General features: G+C 31.7%; 2 protein-coding genes across 2 annotated transcripts; both read right to left on the bottom strand.

Annotated features, from left to right (window-relative positions):
- Positions 1 to 2,494: 2,494 nt before the first annotated feature.
- Positions 2,495 to 3,442, bottom strand: LOC141546632 (olfactory receptor 8J1-like). The gene has a single exon (XM_074274595.1). It carries the CDS (start codon positions 3,440 to 3,442, stop codon positions 2,495 to 2,497), a length of 948 nt encoding a protein of 315 aa, XP_074130696.1.
- A 10,147-nt stretch (positions 3,443 to 13,589) lies between these two features.
- On the bottom strand, positions 13,590 to 14,552 carry LOC141547512 (olfactory receptor 8J2-like). The gene has a single exon (XM_074275908.1). The coding sequence runs from the start codon at positions 14,550 to 14,552 to the stop codon at positions 13,590 to 13,592; it is 963 nt and encodes a 320-aa protein (XP_074132009.1).
- Between the last annotated feature and the right edge of the window lie 4,444 nt (positions 14,553 to 18,996).

Raw genomic sequence — 18,996 nt, 5'->3', positions numbered from 1 at the left:
TTTTCTTAATAGTATTTTACTTTTTTCCATATTCATGCAAAGACAGTTTTCAACATTCTCCCTTGCAAAAATTTTGTGCTCCAAATTTTTCTTTCCCTCTTCCTCACCAAGAGATTTAGCAATTCAATATAGGTTATAAATGTTTACTTCTTCTAAATATAATTTCATATTGGTCATGCTACACAAGAAAAATCAGATCAAAAAGGGAAAAAAAAAACATGAGAAAGAAAACAAATGAACAACAACACAGGTGAAAATTGTATGCTTTGATCCACATTCAGTCTCCATAGTTGTCTCTGTGGATGCAGTTGGGATTTTCCATCACATGTCTATTGGAAGTGTCTTGGTTCTTCACCTCACTGCTGAAAATTGTCAGGACCCTCACAGTTGATCATCATATAATCTTGTTGCTATATATGATGGTGTCTTGTTTATGCTCACTTTACTCAGCATCAGTTCATTTAAATCTTTCCAGGCTTTTTTCTTAAATCAGCTTGGTCATTATTTCTTATGAAACAATATTTTGTTACATTAATATATGATAATTTATTCAACCATTCCCCAACTAATGGACATCTACTCAGTTCCCAATTCTTTGCCACTACTAAAAGGCTACTACAAACAATTTTGCATCTGTTGGTCTTTTTCCTGCTTTTATGATCTTTTTGGGATACAGACCCAATAGTGACACTCTTATATCAAAATGTATGCACAGTTTATGACCCTTTGAGTTGAGGAGTAGTAGGATTAGTAGTAGTAGAACTGTAGAATTTGTCAGAAGGATTTGTTAAATTTCTTTTTTAATCATTCAACCAATTCATTATTTATTTAATTTTAAAGATTTATTTATTTATTTCATGTCATGTATAATTTATTATTTACATTTATTATATTGTATATAATTTATTTAATATTTTCCCCTGTTACATTCAAATTTTTTCTACAATTGTTTTTAAGATTTTTGAGTTCTAGGTTCTCCCTCTTATCCCCATCCTCAATTAACATGTCAAATTATGCAAAACATTTCCATAAAAGTCAACTTGTGAAAGAAAACATACATCTCCCACTCTAATAAAAATAAAATTCTCAAGAACAGTTAATTTAAAAAGAGAGAGAAACAGAGAGAGAGAGACAGAGAGACAGAAACAGAGGCAAAGAGAATGCTTCAATAAATATTCAGACATAGTCCATTCCTTCTTTGGTATGATACGATTTCTCATTATAATCCTTTAGAGAAGTTGTGAATGTGTAGTCCTGAAAACTGCAGTCATTTACAATTGGTCATCCCAGAACATTGCTATTATTTTGTATACAGTATATTTCACTTTGTTCATGGAGAACTTTGCTAATTTTTTCCTGAGAGCATCCTGCTCACCATGTCTCAGAAAACAATATTTCATCACAAACACATACCATATTTTATTGAGCCATTCCCCAATTGATGAGCATCTTCTCAATTTGTAAGTTTTTATTCTGAGAAGAGAACTACCATGAATATGTTCATATAGGTTATTTTCTTTTCTCCTCCTTCCCCACCTCCAAATATCTTTTGGTATTTATGCCTACTAATGTTATTAGGCCAGATTATATGCACAAATCTACATCCCTTTGGGTACAGATCATATCTTTTGATCATTTATCAATTGGGGCATGGCTCTTATTTTTTTTTTTATAATTTTTTCTCAGTTCCCTCTATGTTTAAGAAATGAGGCATTATTATAGAAAGTTACTTCTACTTTTTTTTTTTTTTTTTAACAATTGCTATTACAGGGTTTCATAACATTTTACACACTGCGGCTACATTTAGTTTATCTTTTTTTTGTATCCAATTTAATTGGATATACATTCTGTGATATCCCTCCATTCCTGTACATTTCCTGTTCTGATAAACACAACACAAAAGAAGGAGCCAAAAGTTCTTCAAGTTAGTTCTTCTGGAGAGCTATTACCTTCCCTGGTGAAATATATATATTATTAGTTTTGTTGGTGTTAATATATTAAAACATATCAATAAAATTAAGTGGTATAATCTCAAATATGTGTATAAATAGAGGAAGGAGTGATTTTTTTGAACTTCAGTATTGTATTCACTGTATATTTTCTTACCCAAATTTTGAAATATTTTAATTTTTTAATAATGCTCAATTATACAAAAAAATCAGGGAAATTAAAATTGTAGCCATGTTGAAAAAAGCCACTTTATCCCTCTATAATGAGCAAACCCATAGTAGTAGCAGAGTTATATGCCTCAATGGTGGTGGAATAAGAAAAAAAAAATAAAGGCTTTGTTGCAGATGACCTGGAAATCTTTAACAAGAATTTAAAACAAATCACATGTTTTGATCCAGTAATTGGGTTATTATAAATAAAGACCAAGAACATTATCATGAACAAAAGGCTATATGCTGAATTATATTTAGATGGATAACAATCATAATTTGAGAGGTGATACTTCAGATTGTGAATCTCTTTGATTACACAAATATTTGTCAAATTACATGTTTTTAAAAGTTTGGCAAGAGTTAGCAAGAACTCTCTTCAGAGCCTCCTTCACATCCTTGTTCCTCAGACTATATATCAAAGGATTTAACATAGGGATCACGAGTGTATAAAACACTGAAGCCATTTTATCAGTATCTAAGGAATGGTTTGACTGGGGCTGCACATACATAAAGAGGAGTGTCCCATAGAAAATAGTGACAGCTGTCATGTGGGAAGCACAGGTGGAAAAAGCTTTTTTTCTTCCTTCTGCTGAACGTATCCTCAGGATGGCCAAGATGATCTGGAAGTAGGACACCAGGATAATTGTCAAGGAAACGAAGAGATTTATAGCTGCAGTGATATAGACTATAGTCATTGGTATATGAGTAGAAGAGCAAGATAAAGCTAACAAAGGGATATTGTCACAGTAAAAATGATTAATGACATTGGAAGAACAGTAAGACATTGAGAAAACAGAAGAGGTAACTGTGATTGATGTTGAGAAGCCATAAATATATATGAGGATGACAAGTAGGATGCAAACCTTCCGTGATACCACAACCATGTATAATAGGGGATTACAAATAGCCACATAGCGGTCATAGGCCATAGCAGCCAACATGAAAACCTCAGCAACTATGAACACTATGAAGCCTCCATGTTGGATTATACATCCATAGTAGGAAATGGTTTTCTTCTCCAGCAAGAAATTAACCAGCATCTGGGGAGCAATGACAGTGGAATTGCCAAGATTGATGATTGCCAAGTGTCTAAGGAAAAAGTACATGGGGGTTTGAAGTTGAGAATCTATACTAGTGAGTGTGATGATTCCCACATTTCCAGTCACGGTCACTCCATAGATAGCAAAGAAGATGAAGAAGAGGGGAAGCTGAAGCTCTGGATGTTCTGAGACCCCAATGAGAATGAATGTGGTCACATGGGAGAGATTTCCTTGAAACATTTTTGATTGATTTCATCTGCTATGGGATTAAAATAGGAAAAGAGTTTAGAAGGCCAAAGTTGATTTGCTAGAAATTGCAACCACTTTAGTTAACCACTATATCCTAGGATAAAGTGTTTTTTTCTTTTTTTTTTTAACTCTTTTGAAAAATATAAGATTTAGACCGACAATTTTTTCTGATTTCTAAATTATTGAGATATGTTCAAATTTGACTGTTAAATTTTGAGTGTGAGAATGTACATTTTGGTATTTAGAAAGTATAATATTTATGATTTTGTAAATTATATAGACTTATGAAAGTGAAGATGAAGAAGAGAGGAAGTTGAAGCTCTGGATGCTTGGACACTCCAATGAAAATGAATGTACTCACAAGGGAGAGATTTCCTGAAACATGTTTGATCAATTTTATCAGCTATGGGATTAAATGAGAAGGCAGTTTAAATTGCTAAGAATGATTTCCTAGAACTTGCAAATTAAGGTAAATATTGTTATTTTTAATTGTTTGGATAAAGCTATCTTAAAGTTGGAGAGATATTTTATCTGATTCCTGAGGTTTTGAGATGGGTTCAAAAGAACTGATTGATAATATTTTTAGTGAAAATTCACACCTTGGAATTAGCAAAAAAGATAAATCTAGAAATTTAAAAAAATATTGTATTGTTGAATGTTTAGATTTTTAAATTGAGGAAAATATTAACAATAAATATTTAATTCATAGTACAAATTGAATACAAATGTTCTACTCACAGCTTGCTAGACAAATGAGAGTAATGACAGAAGTCTTCCACATCTACATATCTGGTCTTTAAGTTAAGAAAATGAATAATTTTGTGCAATGAAAATTTCATTTACCTTTGTATTTCTTAGATATATTAGAAATATTCTAGGTTTACAGAAAGTGATCAGAAAATATTTATTAGTCACTTTACTTAAATTCTACAGTTATTTTTTAGGAAGCCTTTCCAAATTCCCCTTGATGTTAGCACCCCATCTCCCTTTTTTATCTGTAATTCATTGTCTATACTTTGCTTATAAACAGTGGTTTTCATGTCTCCTCATTACCTGAGCATTGTTCTTGTTTTTTAATTTTATTGTTAATATCCCCAGCAATTAGCAAAGATCTTGACTCATAGAAATTTCTTAACTATTATTTCTGGAACAATTGATTGACAAATATCTCTCTTTTGAGAAAATCAATCAAAATGCTAAATATTAATCTTGCAATTTGTTAAGACAATTGCCATGGGGAAAATCATCTGGGGATTTTAATAAATTTATACTTGATATGAATTTCATTGTAGTTGTATGAATACTTCTAAAATAAATAAAATATTAGACTAGATTAGTTGAACATAATTTAAAGGTTTTATTATAAGAGCCGCTGTCCTCTGTCCTGATCAAACTTCAAGTTTGTTTAATTCCTGGGTGCAATTAAAAACTAATAATTATTTTTAAAATATATGTAAATATAATTTTCAACATTTGCAATGGCAAAATATTTTATTCCAGTTTTTCTCATTCCTTTCTCCTAATTCTCCTTCCCTAGAGAGTAGGTTATCCAATAGAGGTTAAATCTGAGCAAGTCTTCTAAACATATTTATACCTTTAAAATGCAACAGAAGAAAAATGAGCTCCAAAAGGTTAGAGGTTAGAGAGAGAGAGAGAGCAAGCAAACCACCACAAAAATGATAAAAGTACTAGACTGTGATCTACATTCAGTTCCCATAATCCTCTTTCTGGATGCAGATGGCTCTTTTCATCAAAATTCTATTGGAATTGACAGGAATCACCTTATGGTTTAAAAAAAGCTAAGGGCATCACAGTTGATCATGACATAATCTTGTTTTTTTCTGTGTACAGTGTTTTCTTGGTTCTATTCACTTCACTAACCATCATTTCATGTAAATCTTGCCAGGCCTTCCTGAAATCAACCTGTTTATAATTTCTTTTAGAATGGTCACGTATCATAAAGTTTTCAAGATTCATTCCCCAACTGATAGGCAACCACTCAGGTTCCAGTTCCTTGCCACTACAAAAAGGGCTGCTACAAATATTTTTGCACATGTATGTCTTTTTCACTTTTTTTGGATTTATTTGGGATACAGACCCAGTAAAGACACTGCTGGATCAAAGGATATGCATACTTTGATAGTCCTTTGAGCATAATTCCAAATTGCTCTCCAAAATGGTTGGATCACTTCACAACTCCATCAATAACATATTTGTGTCCCAATTTTCCTATTTTCCCTCCAACATTTATCATTATATTTTACTGCCATGTTAGCTAATCTAAGAAGTGTGTAGTGGTTCTCTCAGAGCTATCTTAATTTAAGCTATCTTAATTTAATTTATCTTAAGATATTGAGACCCAAGAAATGGTCTTGATCAAGTCATATCAAAACTGCAAATTCCACTTTAATTCCTCCTTTCCAGAGATATAGTAAATAACTAACCTTTCTCAGGACTTCTGATATTATTCCCCAGCTTCACTACAATGAACTTCCTAGTTGTAAAATTCTATTTTTTTACGAAGACTTGTAGTCTTACCACATATTCGTTGTGAGTATTCTCAGAAAAGTGGAAATGCTCATCCTCCTCCTTGAACCCAAATCTCTAAATAGAAGGTATACATCTACTTCTTATCATCTTTTTAAATGATTTATTTTTTCTTGTCTTAACAGGCCACTTTCCTGTAGCCTGAGATAAGAAGTAATTATATTATAGAATGCAATAAATTATTGTAACAACAAAGAGTTAAATAGGTATTGAGAGAATTATCATAAATTCCTTTATAACATTATCTGTCATCATCTGTGGAATGATCTGTCTTTATCCAAAGCTACCTGGCTTACCCATGCATCCCAGATAATTCAAATCTTTAATCATAAGAACATCAGGATATAAGCTCATAAAATTCCACCTTCAAGTACCTCTAATCTCTATATAATATCTACAAAACCATTCATTAATAGCATATTCTCTTGAAGAGAAGGAAAACTTTAATTCAACTCTTTCTCCATCTCAGATAATTTATATTCAATTACTTGGCACAAACTTCATTTGTTTTCACCTATGAATTGTTAAATGAGTTGTCTGTTATTTGTTTCCAAATACTCAATCCTCTAGTGTCTAGCTTCTTATACTGTGGCCCCATATGGCAACTCATAACTCAACCTGAGGCTTTGTTATTTATTGTTATTTATTATTCAGAATTGTTTGATTTGGATACGTAGTTCACATATTTACTTAGGGTCATTAAAAAATTTCTCAAATGAAAAGTATTCACAAGTAGTAGTTTAAGAAGTCCTACTGTAATGCCAAGTGTTTTACATTTAACAATATTCAGTTTTCATCTTCCTGTTTAAGATTGTCACACATTATTTGGAGAAACCCTGTTTCTAGATGAAAGGACCAACAAGCAGGCTGGACCCTCAGCTTGGCACAACAACAATCATTTGGGCTCTGAATGAGTCCCCTTCTGGCAAGCTGTAGTCCTTTGACAAGCATGAAGTTTTGCTAAGGGATGAACCAGCCTAAAGTGATTCATGATTTTTTTTGTCATGCTCACAATTCCTGTATCTTGTAACTGACTATACTCCTGTTACTGCCATGGTAACTCTGGTTTTGTACCCACTGAATTATCACAAGATTCAATGACCCTTAAGACTTGAGACAGTTAACTTGGAAACCATTCTCACAGAACAGGGCACTTTCCATGCATGAGTCTGCTGTGGGAACTGCTACTCAAGACCTAAATATGTTTATGTTATGGTCCCTGCCTTGGATTAGTTATGTGATTCATTCTGAACTGATTAACATCCCAGTTTCCCAGACATCACTCTTAAGAGTGTGAATAAGAGTTGCAGATCCATTGAAAGAAATCTGGTACAGAACTGGAAAAAATGCTCCAGATAAAAATAGTAAAGGCTCAACAGCTATTTTTTTCTATTGTTTTAAGATCATAACTTATTTTATGAAGAATAATTTCAACTGTGCTCCATTCTAGGATTTATCCAAACAAAATGTACACAGAACTAGACTTTAAAGTGAGAGATGGCTGTCTGTGCAACATAATAATAGCTTGAATAGCACATTGAAAATTATTTTGATTTTGATTACATTTTCAACTCTAGTAATAATGAAAATGCTAAATGATAAATGCTACTACTACTACTAATAATAACAAATTAGAAACAAATACTGTGGGATAGTACACATACCTGCTGAGGAGAAAATCTCTTCTCAGAACTCATGTGGCCTAGCCCTATGGATCTTGCTGTGATATTTGATCATTTCCTGAAGCATCTGAAGCCCTTTAATAATAAATTACATCTTTCCCACCTTATGTAATTCAGAAAAAAAAATCTCAAATGTATGACATCTTCCCAAGGGGAACAAAGGAATACCAGGGACTCAACTCTAAGGCCTCTTTTCACATCATCCTGCTCCCCAAAGGAATAACTTTAAAAGAGTTTGGGAATTGGTGTTGTTATATGTACAATTTCACTTTTTCCTTGTGGATTACTGCCAGGAATTATTTTTAACACATAGAAAAATCTGATACAATGACTTAGCTTTCCAACATCGCATTTTAATTGGTCTCATGCTAAATATTTCTTATTTACTCTTACTTTTGCTCTCTCTTCCCCTTCCTTCCTCGATCGCTCCCTTCTTCTTCTCTATCTGAACTTTACCATCATTTAGTGAATTAATATTTGTGTATTAATAATCTATTCCATATTTACATATTCAGTTGTATGTCCACAAGAAAGAGGTTGTAGGCATGTGTTTATTCTTAAGCAGGCAGACATACATGGAAACAACAGTTAGAATTGAGTTAGGCAGCACTATCCTAGTTGGGGGTGGGGTTTAGTTTCACAAGTTAATCACATAGTGGTCTATTCAGTTGTGGCCATTGCTACCTTCCCCCTAGGTTGAGCTATATCTTAGAAGTCTTATAATATCCTCATTAGGTTTGACCACTAGGTTGGAGGCTAACTTGAACTTATTTCTAGGGCACAATAGAAAGAGTTCTAGGTTCAATAAGCAAATACTGCTAAGGATTTATGATATTTCAAGTTGAAATCATATTCAATTTACCTTCTGCATGGTTGATTCTCATTTCTAGGCAAATATGGCTTCCTCTGAATAGTAAGAGTGCTCAAGCAAATCAAGGTAGTAAATGAAGTCATTAACCATTTTTTTTTATAATGGTTACATGACTCAAGTGGTGTAACTTATGTATCACTCAGTTGTCAACAGGTATTTATAAAGTGCAAATCATATGCCAAATTTTATTTTAGGTGAAAGAGATGTAAGAACAAAGGTGACAAACCTTATTACATACTAATGAACTAATATTCTAATGGGGAAATGTAATATATCCATTTATTCCTTTGTTGAGAAAGTATCTATTAAATATCTGTTGTCTATTGATTCTACTAGCCATCAGTGACATCTGTTCAAGGAAATTATGAAGAGTATTTCTTTTTAAAATTTTATATCAGTATCAAAGTTGTTGAAATTAATATTACTAACTATGCTAAAACTTTAATATGTTTGTGAACAGAAAAAGATAGTTTAGATCTAGAGAAGTGGTCTTATCATGGTCTATATAAACAATTAAAAATCCTCTTTCCTATGCTATTGTAATAATTTTAGCCATTAATTTTATGCATATCATTATTGGCTTCACTAACCTGACAGAAGTAATTATGGTACTTGAAAATATTAAGAATCCTTGAAGATATTCACATAACAAATATATGTATTTAAAAATATAATATAAATAACTAAATAGTCATCAGATGTTGGTTTAGTAGCAAGTGGCAAGGTAGAAGAAGTTATCAATTAAATAGGCATTTTCATTCAAATATCGTATTGGCCCACTCACTCCATAAGTTTGAATTACCTAACAGAGCTATAATCTCTCCTCTTCAGGAACCAGCTATGGTGAAGGAATATCTCCTTTTAATGTATGATCTTTTCAAGTGAGTTCTTTGTTCTTGTCATTGCCAGTCTTTCTACTTATCATTCCAGTTATCAGTAACTCAATAAATAGGCATTAAGTGCCTGCCCTGAGTCAGAGAATATGCTAAGCATTGGATATACAAAAAAAAAAAAAATATATATATATATATATATATATATAGTGTATCTTATAAGAGACCACAATATAATTGAGAAAATATATAAACAAATATAAAAGTACACACATACACATACACACATATATTGGATGAAAATTGTAGGAAATATGATAGAATGGATAAAATGTAGATGACACTATCATCCATTCTTCATAGGTCAATTGAATCAGCATGATGGCAACTGGCTGTGAATACACAGGCTCTCCTTGAAAATATCCAAGGCAGCTGAACCCACCATCTTTCCAGTACCTATTAAAAAAATATCAACAACCATATTTCAAATGACCTTCTGAGTTTCTACTAAGGTAGAATTACATTTTTCACAAAATTCTTTCCAAACCAATGACTGCGTCTTAAATTCAAAGGTTTGAATTCAGCCTCAGAACTATAACACCTGTATGACCTGAGCCAGTTACTTCTCTGCTTACTTAATTTTTTTTAAAATGGTGTTGATAATAACTACTTCTCGTTTGGAAAAACTAAATCAAATCAACTAAGCATTGAAAAAAAAACTTTGCAAACCTCAAATATCACAAAAGTAATTTTCAACTTTTTCTGAAAGTTTGTGGGAGGCAGTGAAAAGTTTTGAGCAAGATAGTGACATGATAAAAGCTATTTATCATGGAAGCTATTTTGGCAGCTTGGAAAGACCAATGAAGTTACTCAGGAAGGAAATGTATTGGGAAAAGAGATATAAGTATAGAGAATAATATATCATGGTGAGTGAGTGGCCACTTGGAATTACTGTTCTTTCTTTATTGTTCAGGTGGTCATATACTACAAACTATCTTTTTAAACACTGTTTGAAAGATTGGAATGGGCAGAGAATAAATAATGGGGAAAATAATGAAAAGAATAATTGAGTTGGTGAAGTAACTGAGAAAGGAAAAATATCTACATTATAACTGTTATCAACAAAGAAATAAACCTTATAATATTATGAATTCTACAGCTAAATGGGAAATAGGAAACCTGAAGAACTGATAGATTTAGAATAAGAGTACTGCAAAGTACCTTAAAATAGAATTTAGAATGCCAGAGATGAAACATCTTTAAAACTTAGAACATTAGTATGATAGGGCTGGAAAACACCTCAACATTTACAGATTTTTGAGGATCTTATACGTTTAATATCGATTGTACCCAAGAGGAAATGCCATCTTGGGAAAAATCCTAGTATCCAATTGCAAGTTCTTCTTTAATCATTACATTAACTCTGATGTTTTACCTCTTGTTCTTTCATTAAGTTGGTTATAGAAAAGGACTTCCAAAGAATACAATTTGCTCACATTATAAAATCATACATATTAGAGATTCCTAGACTCAGAGTCATATGAATTTCACATAATACTCAATTTATTAATGTTTTGGCAATGTGGAAAGAAATGAAGACATAGGGGAAAATTGTATCTTCAAGGAACTTGTATCTTATTGTGAGGGATATGCCACACATATAAAATAGGGGGGTTAAATAATTACTTTAGGTTGAAAAAGAATTAAAATGGAGAATCAGGGGAAAATATAGGATGTGAGATATTGGATAGGCAATGACAAAGGCATGTTTTTGTCTTTATGAAATTTCTGCTAACTAAATATCTAAAATTAACTTCTCTGGCTTTTTTAGATTTCTCAATCTTATTATGCTACTAAATTTCCATGTAATTCTCACCATTATTTCTAACTAATCTTATTATTAAATTTTTTAAGCTATTCACTATATTTTCTTCATGGATTTTTTTTCCATCAATATAGGTTATAGTTAGGGATCAGTTCCTCTGATTATAGTTCCTCTTTCCCCTTCCCCAACTTCATTGTACCCAGAAGAAGACTTTGAAGATGATATTGAGTATGGGAGCTTTTAGGAAGAAGTTTAAAGTTACTTACTTTTTTGAATTGAATGTTTAATATAAATATGACACAAGAAGAATTTTCTTTTATCACTTTTACAATTGGATATTTTGAGAATATTTGGTAAATGTTTGAGATTTATGGATCTCAATGTCTTTCTATATAATATTAGGTACTTGAACAAGGCGTTTCTGGAATTTCCCTTTCAATCCAATTAGATTGAATCATAGATTAAGTCTAGTTTTAAGACTAGAAAGATGACTTTAAGGTGACTTTTAAATATCATCCCTAAAGAAACGAGGAAAAACAAAACAAAACAAAACAAAACAAAGAAACAAACAAAAAAATATTTCCTCTGTTGTCCATACCAAAGTTCTCCAACATTGAGATATGTCATCATTAATAAGGCACCCAAGTGAACTTGTAAACAAATGAAATATATTTTACTGATTCCCTATGCGTGCACTGTATTTGTAATCTTTTTCTTTGATTGCAATGGGTATTCTAAAATACAGAAATGCTGCTTAAAATGTGAAATGAAAACATCAACTGTCAATTTAAACAAATTATTTCTTTCCCACTAAATATATTAATCTGCTTCTTAGGAGAGGACGAAGTGCATGCTTCTTTCCCTCACCATTGGTTGAACTGATTAATATATCATAATATGTAGCACCAAGAACCATGTAAATAGTGATGTGATCAAAGTTATGGGATCTAAACATGATGAACACTGACTTTGATACAGGCATTCTATGATATCTAATACTGTACATAGTAGGTACTCAAAAACTTATATTAAATTTTAATATATAATATCTATAACTCTACTATGTTCTTAGGGTTGGATAAATATTTAAAAAAATACCATATCAATTCATATATCCTAATCACCATGTTTGTTCTGAAAGGTTTATAAATCAGCTAGAACAATGTTTCTCAAACTTTTGTTTTCAGTGTCTTTATACTATTAAAAAATTATTGAGGATGTGACCAAAGAGATTTGGTTTATATGGGTCACATATATCGATAGTTACCAAATTAGAAATAAAAACTAATTTTGAATTTGTAGAACTCTTGAAAGTATTTTAGGGAACCCAATGATTCTCTGGACAAGATGTTGTCGACCATTGATCTACATATACAAATTATCTTTTTCTTTGTGTTCTTAGCAGAAGATCTCTTTATGTTGGTGAGGTATCTGGGATTGGTTGTGTTAGTTGGGGTGGATTGTCCCCAATACACCCCCATGTACTATTTCTTAAGTCCCTTTTTTGGATGCCTGCTATTCTTCAGTAATCACATCTAAGATATTAGTCAATTAATAATAGAGAATAAGGCCATTTCCTTTTGTGGTTGTATGACTTATATGCATATCAAAATTTTCGGACTACTGAGTGTATGTAGTGTATGTAGTATGTAGTGTATGTATGTAGTACCAATTTAAACACTGTGGCTACATTTACTTTATTCTTTTGTGCATCTGATGTAATCTGATATAAGTTCTGTGATATCCTTTCATTCCTGTCCATGTCTTGATCTAATACTCACATCATAAAAGGAACAGTAAAAAGAACTCTCCTTTAGTGTTACTGGAGACCTATCACCTTTCATGGGATAAAATAAATATGATTTCTTCCAGTGGAGTTAATATATTACAAATTATCAGTAAAAGTAAGTGGCATAATCACAAATATATGTGTATAGAAGAAGGAAGGATTTTTATGAAATATAATATTATATTCACTGTATATATTTCTCTCAATTTTAATATCATAATATTTAATAACTAGAACATTCTAATAATGTTCAATTAAAGCAAAGATCATGAAAATTAAAATTGTAAACATATTGGGAGAAAAAAAAAACACTGCACAATTATCAAACTAATAATAGTAACATAGTTATATACATCAATGGTAGTGGAATGGGAAAAAATAAAGAATTTGTTGCAGATGATCTGCAAATGTATAACTAGGATTAAAAATAAAACATATTTTTGAACCAATTATCTGATTATAATAAGTAGACACCAATAACATTATCATTAAAAAGGGGTTTATACTAAATTATATTTATATGGTTAACAATCATAATTTGAGAGGTGCTACCTCAGATGACTCTCTTTGTTTACTTGAATATTTGTCAAATTACATGTTTTTAAAAGTTTGGCAAGAGTTGGTGAAGACTCTCTTCAGAGCCTCCTTTACATCCTTGTTCCTCATACTATAGATCATAGGATTCAACATAGGGATTATTAGTGTATAAAACACTGAAGCCATTTTATCAGTATCTAAGGAATGGTTTGACTGGGGCTGCAAATACATGAAAAGGAGAGTCCCATAAAAAACAGTGACAGCTGTCATATGGGAAGCACAAGTGGAGAAGGCTTTCCGTCTTCCTTCTGCTGAACGTATCCTCAGGATGGCCAAGATGATCTGGAAGTAGGACACCAGGACAATTGTCATGGAAAAGAAGAGATTGCTAGCTGTAGAGATATAAACTACATTTTCTGGCATATGAGTAGGAGAGCATGATAAAACTAACAGGGGGACATTATCACAGTAAAAATGATTAATGACATTGGAAGAACAGTAGAACATTGAAAAAACACAGGAAGTGACAGTCACTGCTGTAGCTAAACTGTAGGAATATGTAAGGATGACTAGTAGAAAGCAAACTTTCCGTGATACCACAACCATGTATAATAGGGGATTACAAATAGCTACAAAGTGATCATAGGCCATAGCAGCCAACATGAAAACCTCAGCAACAATGAACACTAAGAAGCCTCCATGTTGGATTATACATCCATAGTAGGAAATGGTTTTCTTCTCCAGCAAGAAATTAACCAGCATCTGGGGAGCAATGACAATAGAATTGCCAAGATTGATGATTGCCAAGTGTCTGAGAAAAAAGTACATGGGAGTTTGAAGTCGAGAATCTATACTAGTGAGTGTGATGATTCCCACATTTCCAGTCACTGTTACTCCATAGATTGCTAAGAAGATGAAGAAGAGAGGAAGTTGAAGCTCTGGATGTTCTGAGACTCCAATGAGAATGAATGTGGTCACATAGGAGAGATTTCCTGGAACATGTTTGATCAGTTTCATCTGCTATGGGACAAGTGAGAAAACAGTTTATAAGGCCAAGAATGATTTCCTAAAACTTGCAATTTAAGGGAGTCAGTGTATCCTAGGATTTAGGTATTTTTATTTTTAAGTGTTTGAAGCAAACAATCTTATATTTGGAGAATTAATTTTATCTGATTCCTGAACTTTTCAGATGGGTTTAAAATAGCTGTTTGTTTAATTTTTCAGGGAGACTTCACACCTTGGAATTGGCAAAAAAAGCATTTATGGAGGTTTGATATATTGGGTTGTTGAATTTTCAGATTAAAAAATGGAGGGAAGTTAATAAATATTAAACTCAGAAGTACAAATTGAATACAATATTTCCTCCATTTCTAGTTATATATATGAGAGAGCACAGTGAGGAGTCTTCCAAGCTGTGATCCTTGAGTTATGAAAATGAACATTTGCATACAATGAAACTTTATTTTCCTTGGTATTTCTCACAAATAGTAGAAATGTCCTGAGTACATACAAAATGGTCAGTAAACACTTCTAAGGAACTTCATTTATATCAGACAGTAATTTCATAGGAAACCTTTCCCAGCCCCCCTTCATGACAATACATACAACTCTCTGATGATGATATGTAATTTAAGCTGTCTATACTTTGCTTGTAAATAGTGATTTTCATGTCTCCTCATTTGCCAAACATAGTTCTTGAGAACCTGAATTGTTTTTTGCCTATTATTTTTTTTCAATATCCTCAGCAATTAGCAAGGATCTTCACTCATAGAAGGCTCTTAAATATTACTTGAGCAATTTATTGACAAATGTTTTTTTTTTTTTTTTTTTTTTTTTTTTTTTTTTCCTGAGGAAATCCATCAACATTTAAATATCAATATGGCAATTTGTTAAGAAAATTGCCAAGGTGAAAATCATGTAAGGATTTTAATAAATTCATGCCTGATATCAATTCCATAAACTTGATTGTGTGAGTACTTCTAAAAGTAAATAAAATATTAAAGTGAATTAATTGAATATAATTTTCAGATTAATTTATAAGAAGAGCCCCATTTTCTTCTGCCCTGATGAAACCTGAAGTTTGTTTCACTTCTTGGTGCAATTAAAAAAAAATAATAACAACTCTATTTTCAAAATACATTTTTCAACATTTACAACAGCAAAATCTTGTGTTCCGTTTTTTCCTCCCTCCCTGCCTCCCACCTTCTCCCCTAGGCAGCAAGTGATTCAATATATGTTAAACATGTGCAATTCTTTTATTTTCACATTTATCACACTACCCAAGAAAAATCAGAAGAAAATGATTTAAAAATTAAGGGAAAAAAGCAAGCAAATAGCAATAAAAAAAAATGAAAATACCAGGTTGTGATCTGCATTAAGTCCCCACAATCCTCCATTTTGGTGCAGATGGCTCTCTCCATGATGATTCTCATTGAATAGATTTGAATAGAATAGAAAAATTTTAACCTTTAAAAATCAAAGTTTTTTCTTCCTTTTTTTACCTTCTTATCCTTTTTTTTTTCAGTCCTGAATTTGAAAATCAAGTTTTCTGTTCAGATCTAATCTTTTCATCAAGGTGCTAAGTCCTGGAAATTCCTGATTGTTGTTTTTTGTTATTTGAATTGATTCTTTCTGGCCACTTGTACTATTTTCTCCTTGATCTGATAATTCTGTAATTTAGCTACCAATATTCATTGAAATTTTTATTTTGAGGTCTTTTTTAGGAGGGGATCAGGGGATTTTTCCAATGGTTAATTTACTCTCTGGTTCTAGGATATCAGGAAAGTTTTCCTTGATGATTTTAAGTATTGCCCATGTACTTTTTTTATCATAATTTTTCAGATGATGCAAGAATCCTTAGATTGCCTTCCCTGGATCTATTTTCCTTGTCAGTTGCTTTTCCAATGAGATATTTTATATTTTCTTCTATTTTTTTTTTGTTTACTTTATTTTGCTTACCTGATTCATGATGTGTCATTGAATCATTGTTTTCCATTCGTTCAATTCTAATTTTTAGTGAATAATTTTTTTATTTATCTTTTTATCATTTATTTTTTCATTTGGCCAATTGAAGGCCATTTTGTTGGCAAGGAAGATCAACACATGCATTCAAAAGATGATAACAAAGTCAAAGCTTCTACATCCAAAGTCTCCAAAAAAAAAATTAAGAATTTAGCTCAGGGTAAAAACACAATTAGGATTTTGAAAATCAATAGAGACAAATCAAGAGATAGGAAAACATTTGAGAGTGCTGCAAAAAATACGAAATGGTAATGAGAAGATTTAATAAAAAGCAAAATTGGGCAAATGGCAAATGAGGTAAAAAAGTTCACAGAGAAAAATAATTCCTTAAAAATTAGAATTGAATATAAACTGATGACTTCATGACTTTTACTATAAAGCAAAGGAAAAAGGGGGAGATAACATTAAAATGATTGATCTATTAGAAAGTCATGATCAAAGAAAGAATCTGCACATGATCTTTCTAGAAATTATCAAGCAAAACTGTCCTGTTATTCTAGATCTAAAGGATAAATTAGAAATTGAATAAGTCTATGGATCATTTTCTGATGGAGATTCCAAAATGAAAACTTTCAGGAATATTATAGCCATAGTCCAGATCTCCAAGATTAAGGAGAACATATTGCAGGCATCCAGAAAGAAACAATTCAAATATAATGGAGCTACAGTTGAGATAACATAAGATTTAGAAGCTTCTACCTTAAAACAATTGAGTTAGGATTACAACCAAGCATCACACACCCAGAAAAATTGTGTATAATATTCAGAGGAAAAGGTGGACCTTCAAAGAAGTAGCAAATATTTAAACATTCATGAAGAAAAGAACAGAGCTAAATGGAAAATTTTATTTCAAATAAGGAGAAGCATAAGAAGTTAAGCACGAAATAGATACCATAAGGGATTTAATTACATTTATCTATTTACATTCTTACATGGAATTGTAACTCATTAGAATTGTTTTCATTTTTATGGCAGTTAGAAGGAGAATGTATAGACAAAGGGCACAGGTGTGAGTTAAATTACGAATAGATAATTTCTTTAAAAAATAAAATTAAAGTTTGAAAGAGGAATGTGGTTTGAGAATTGGAAAAGAACAGTAGAATGAATGGTTTAAATAATTTTACATAAAAAGAAGAAAAAAATTACTATGGTGGTTGAAGTAGGGAATGAGAGGGTGAGTGGGTGACATTCTCATAATTAGTTTAAAGAGGATTAACATGCATACTCAATATGAGTAGAGAAATCTGTCTTATCTTTAAGGAAAATAGGAGGAGAATGGGACATTTAAAAGGGGGTAGGTGATAAAAAAGTGGCTATATTGGGAGAAGATTGGCCTATAGGTTAAAAAAAAAAAAGGAGGGAGAAGGTGAAAGAAGAGAGAATAGAATCAATGTGGGGGACGTGTGAGGAGGGAATATAGTTACCCATAGTAATTATTTTTTTTTAATTGAAGAAAGTTACTCTGATACGCAACTTTTCTCAAACATAGAGGGAACTGAATCACATTTACCAAAAAACCAAAACCAATAACTATGTCATACTACAATTGCTAAAATATGATCTCTGCCAACAGGGCTATAAAATCTTGCATATCCTTTGATATAACAATACTACTATTAGGTATAAATCCAAAGGAAATTTAACAAAAGGAAAAGGTACAAAAACATTCATAGCAGCTCTCTTCTTAGGGCAAATATTTGGAAACTGAGAGGATGCACATCAATTGGGAAAAGGCTGATTAAATTGTGGTATGTGATTATGATGGAAAGGAAAGCCCAGGAAATCCTCCATGAATTCTAGAAAAGTAAAATGTACTATGTACACAGCAATAGTTACATTGTGGGATGATCAGCTGTGAATGACTTTGGTATACTTAGCAGTACAATGAATGAATATTCTAGAGGAGTTATGATGAACAATCTTATTCATACCAGTAACAGTACTGATTGTGTCTGACTACTGATTGAAACTCTGTCTTTATCGTTTCTCTCTCAGTCACTCACTCATTTGCTCTCTGTCTCTCATCTTTATTTTTCTTTGTTTCTTTGTTGGGGAATCTATATTTTCTTTTACAACATAACTTAAGAAAAAGTTAAGCATAATTTTATCTATGCTTTCTTAATGGGGGCTGGGAGTAGATATATGGAAGATAATCTAAAACTCAAAGTTTTAAAGACAAATGTATTTTTTTTAAATATACCTGTGGAAAATTAAAAAAAAATAATATTACAAATAAATATACATAAAGATATTAAAAAAAACCTCTTGAAATTTTGCATATAACTATTAGATAAAAACATTTGAAATGGTTGATCTAGTGAAGGGAAGACTTGCAACTGGAGACAAAGCAATTATCTTAAAAATTTTTAAGACTAGTCAAGTTTTTGCTTTTTTGTTGTTGTTTGTTTGTTTTGTTTTGCTGGTCACATTAAGGTACAAA

The sequence above is a fragment of the Sminthopsis crassicaudata genome, chromosome 6 (assembly GCF_048593235.1).
Source record: "Sminthopsis crassicaudata isolate SCR6 chromosome 6, ASM4859323v1, whole genome shotgun sequence".
In the NCBI taxonomy this organism is placed as follows: domain Eukaryota; kingdom Metazoa; phylum Chordata; class Mammalia; order Dasyuromorphia; family Dasyuridae; genus Sminthopsis; species Sminthopsis crassicaudata.
The sequence above is the reverse complement of the archived record's forward strand: the minus strand, read 5'-3'. Positions and strand labels throughout refer to the sequence as shown.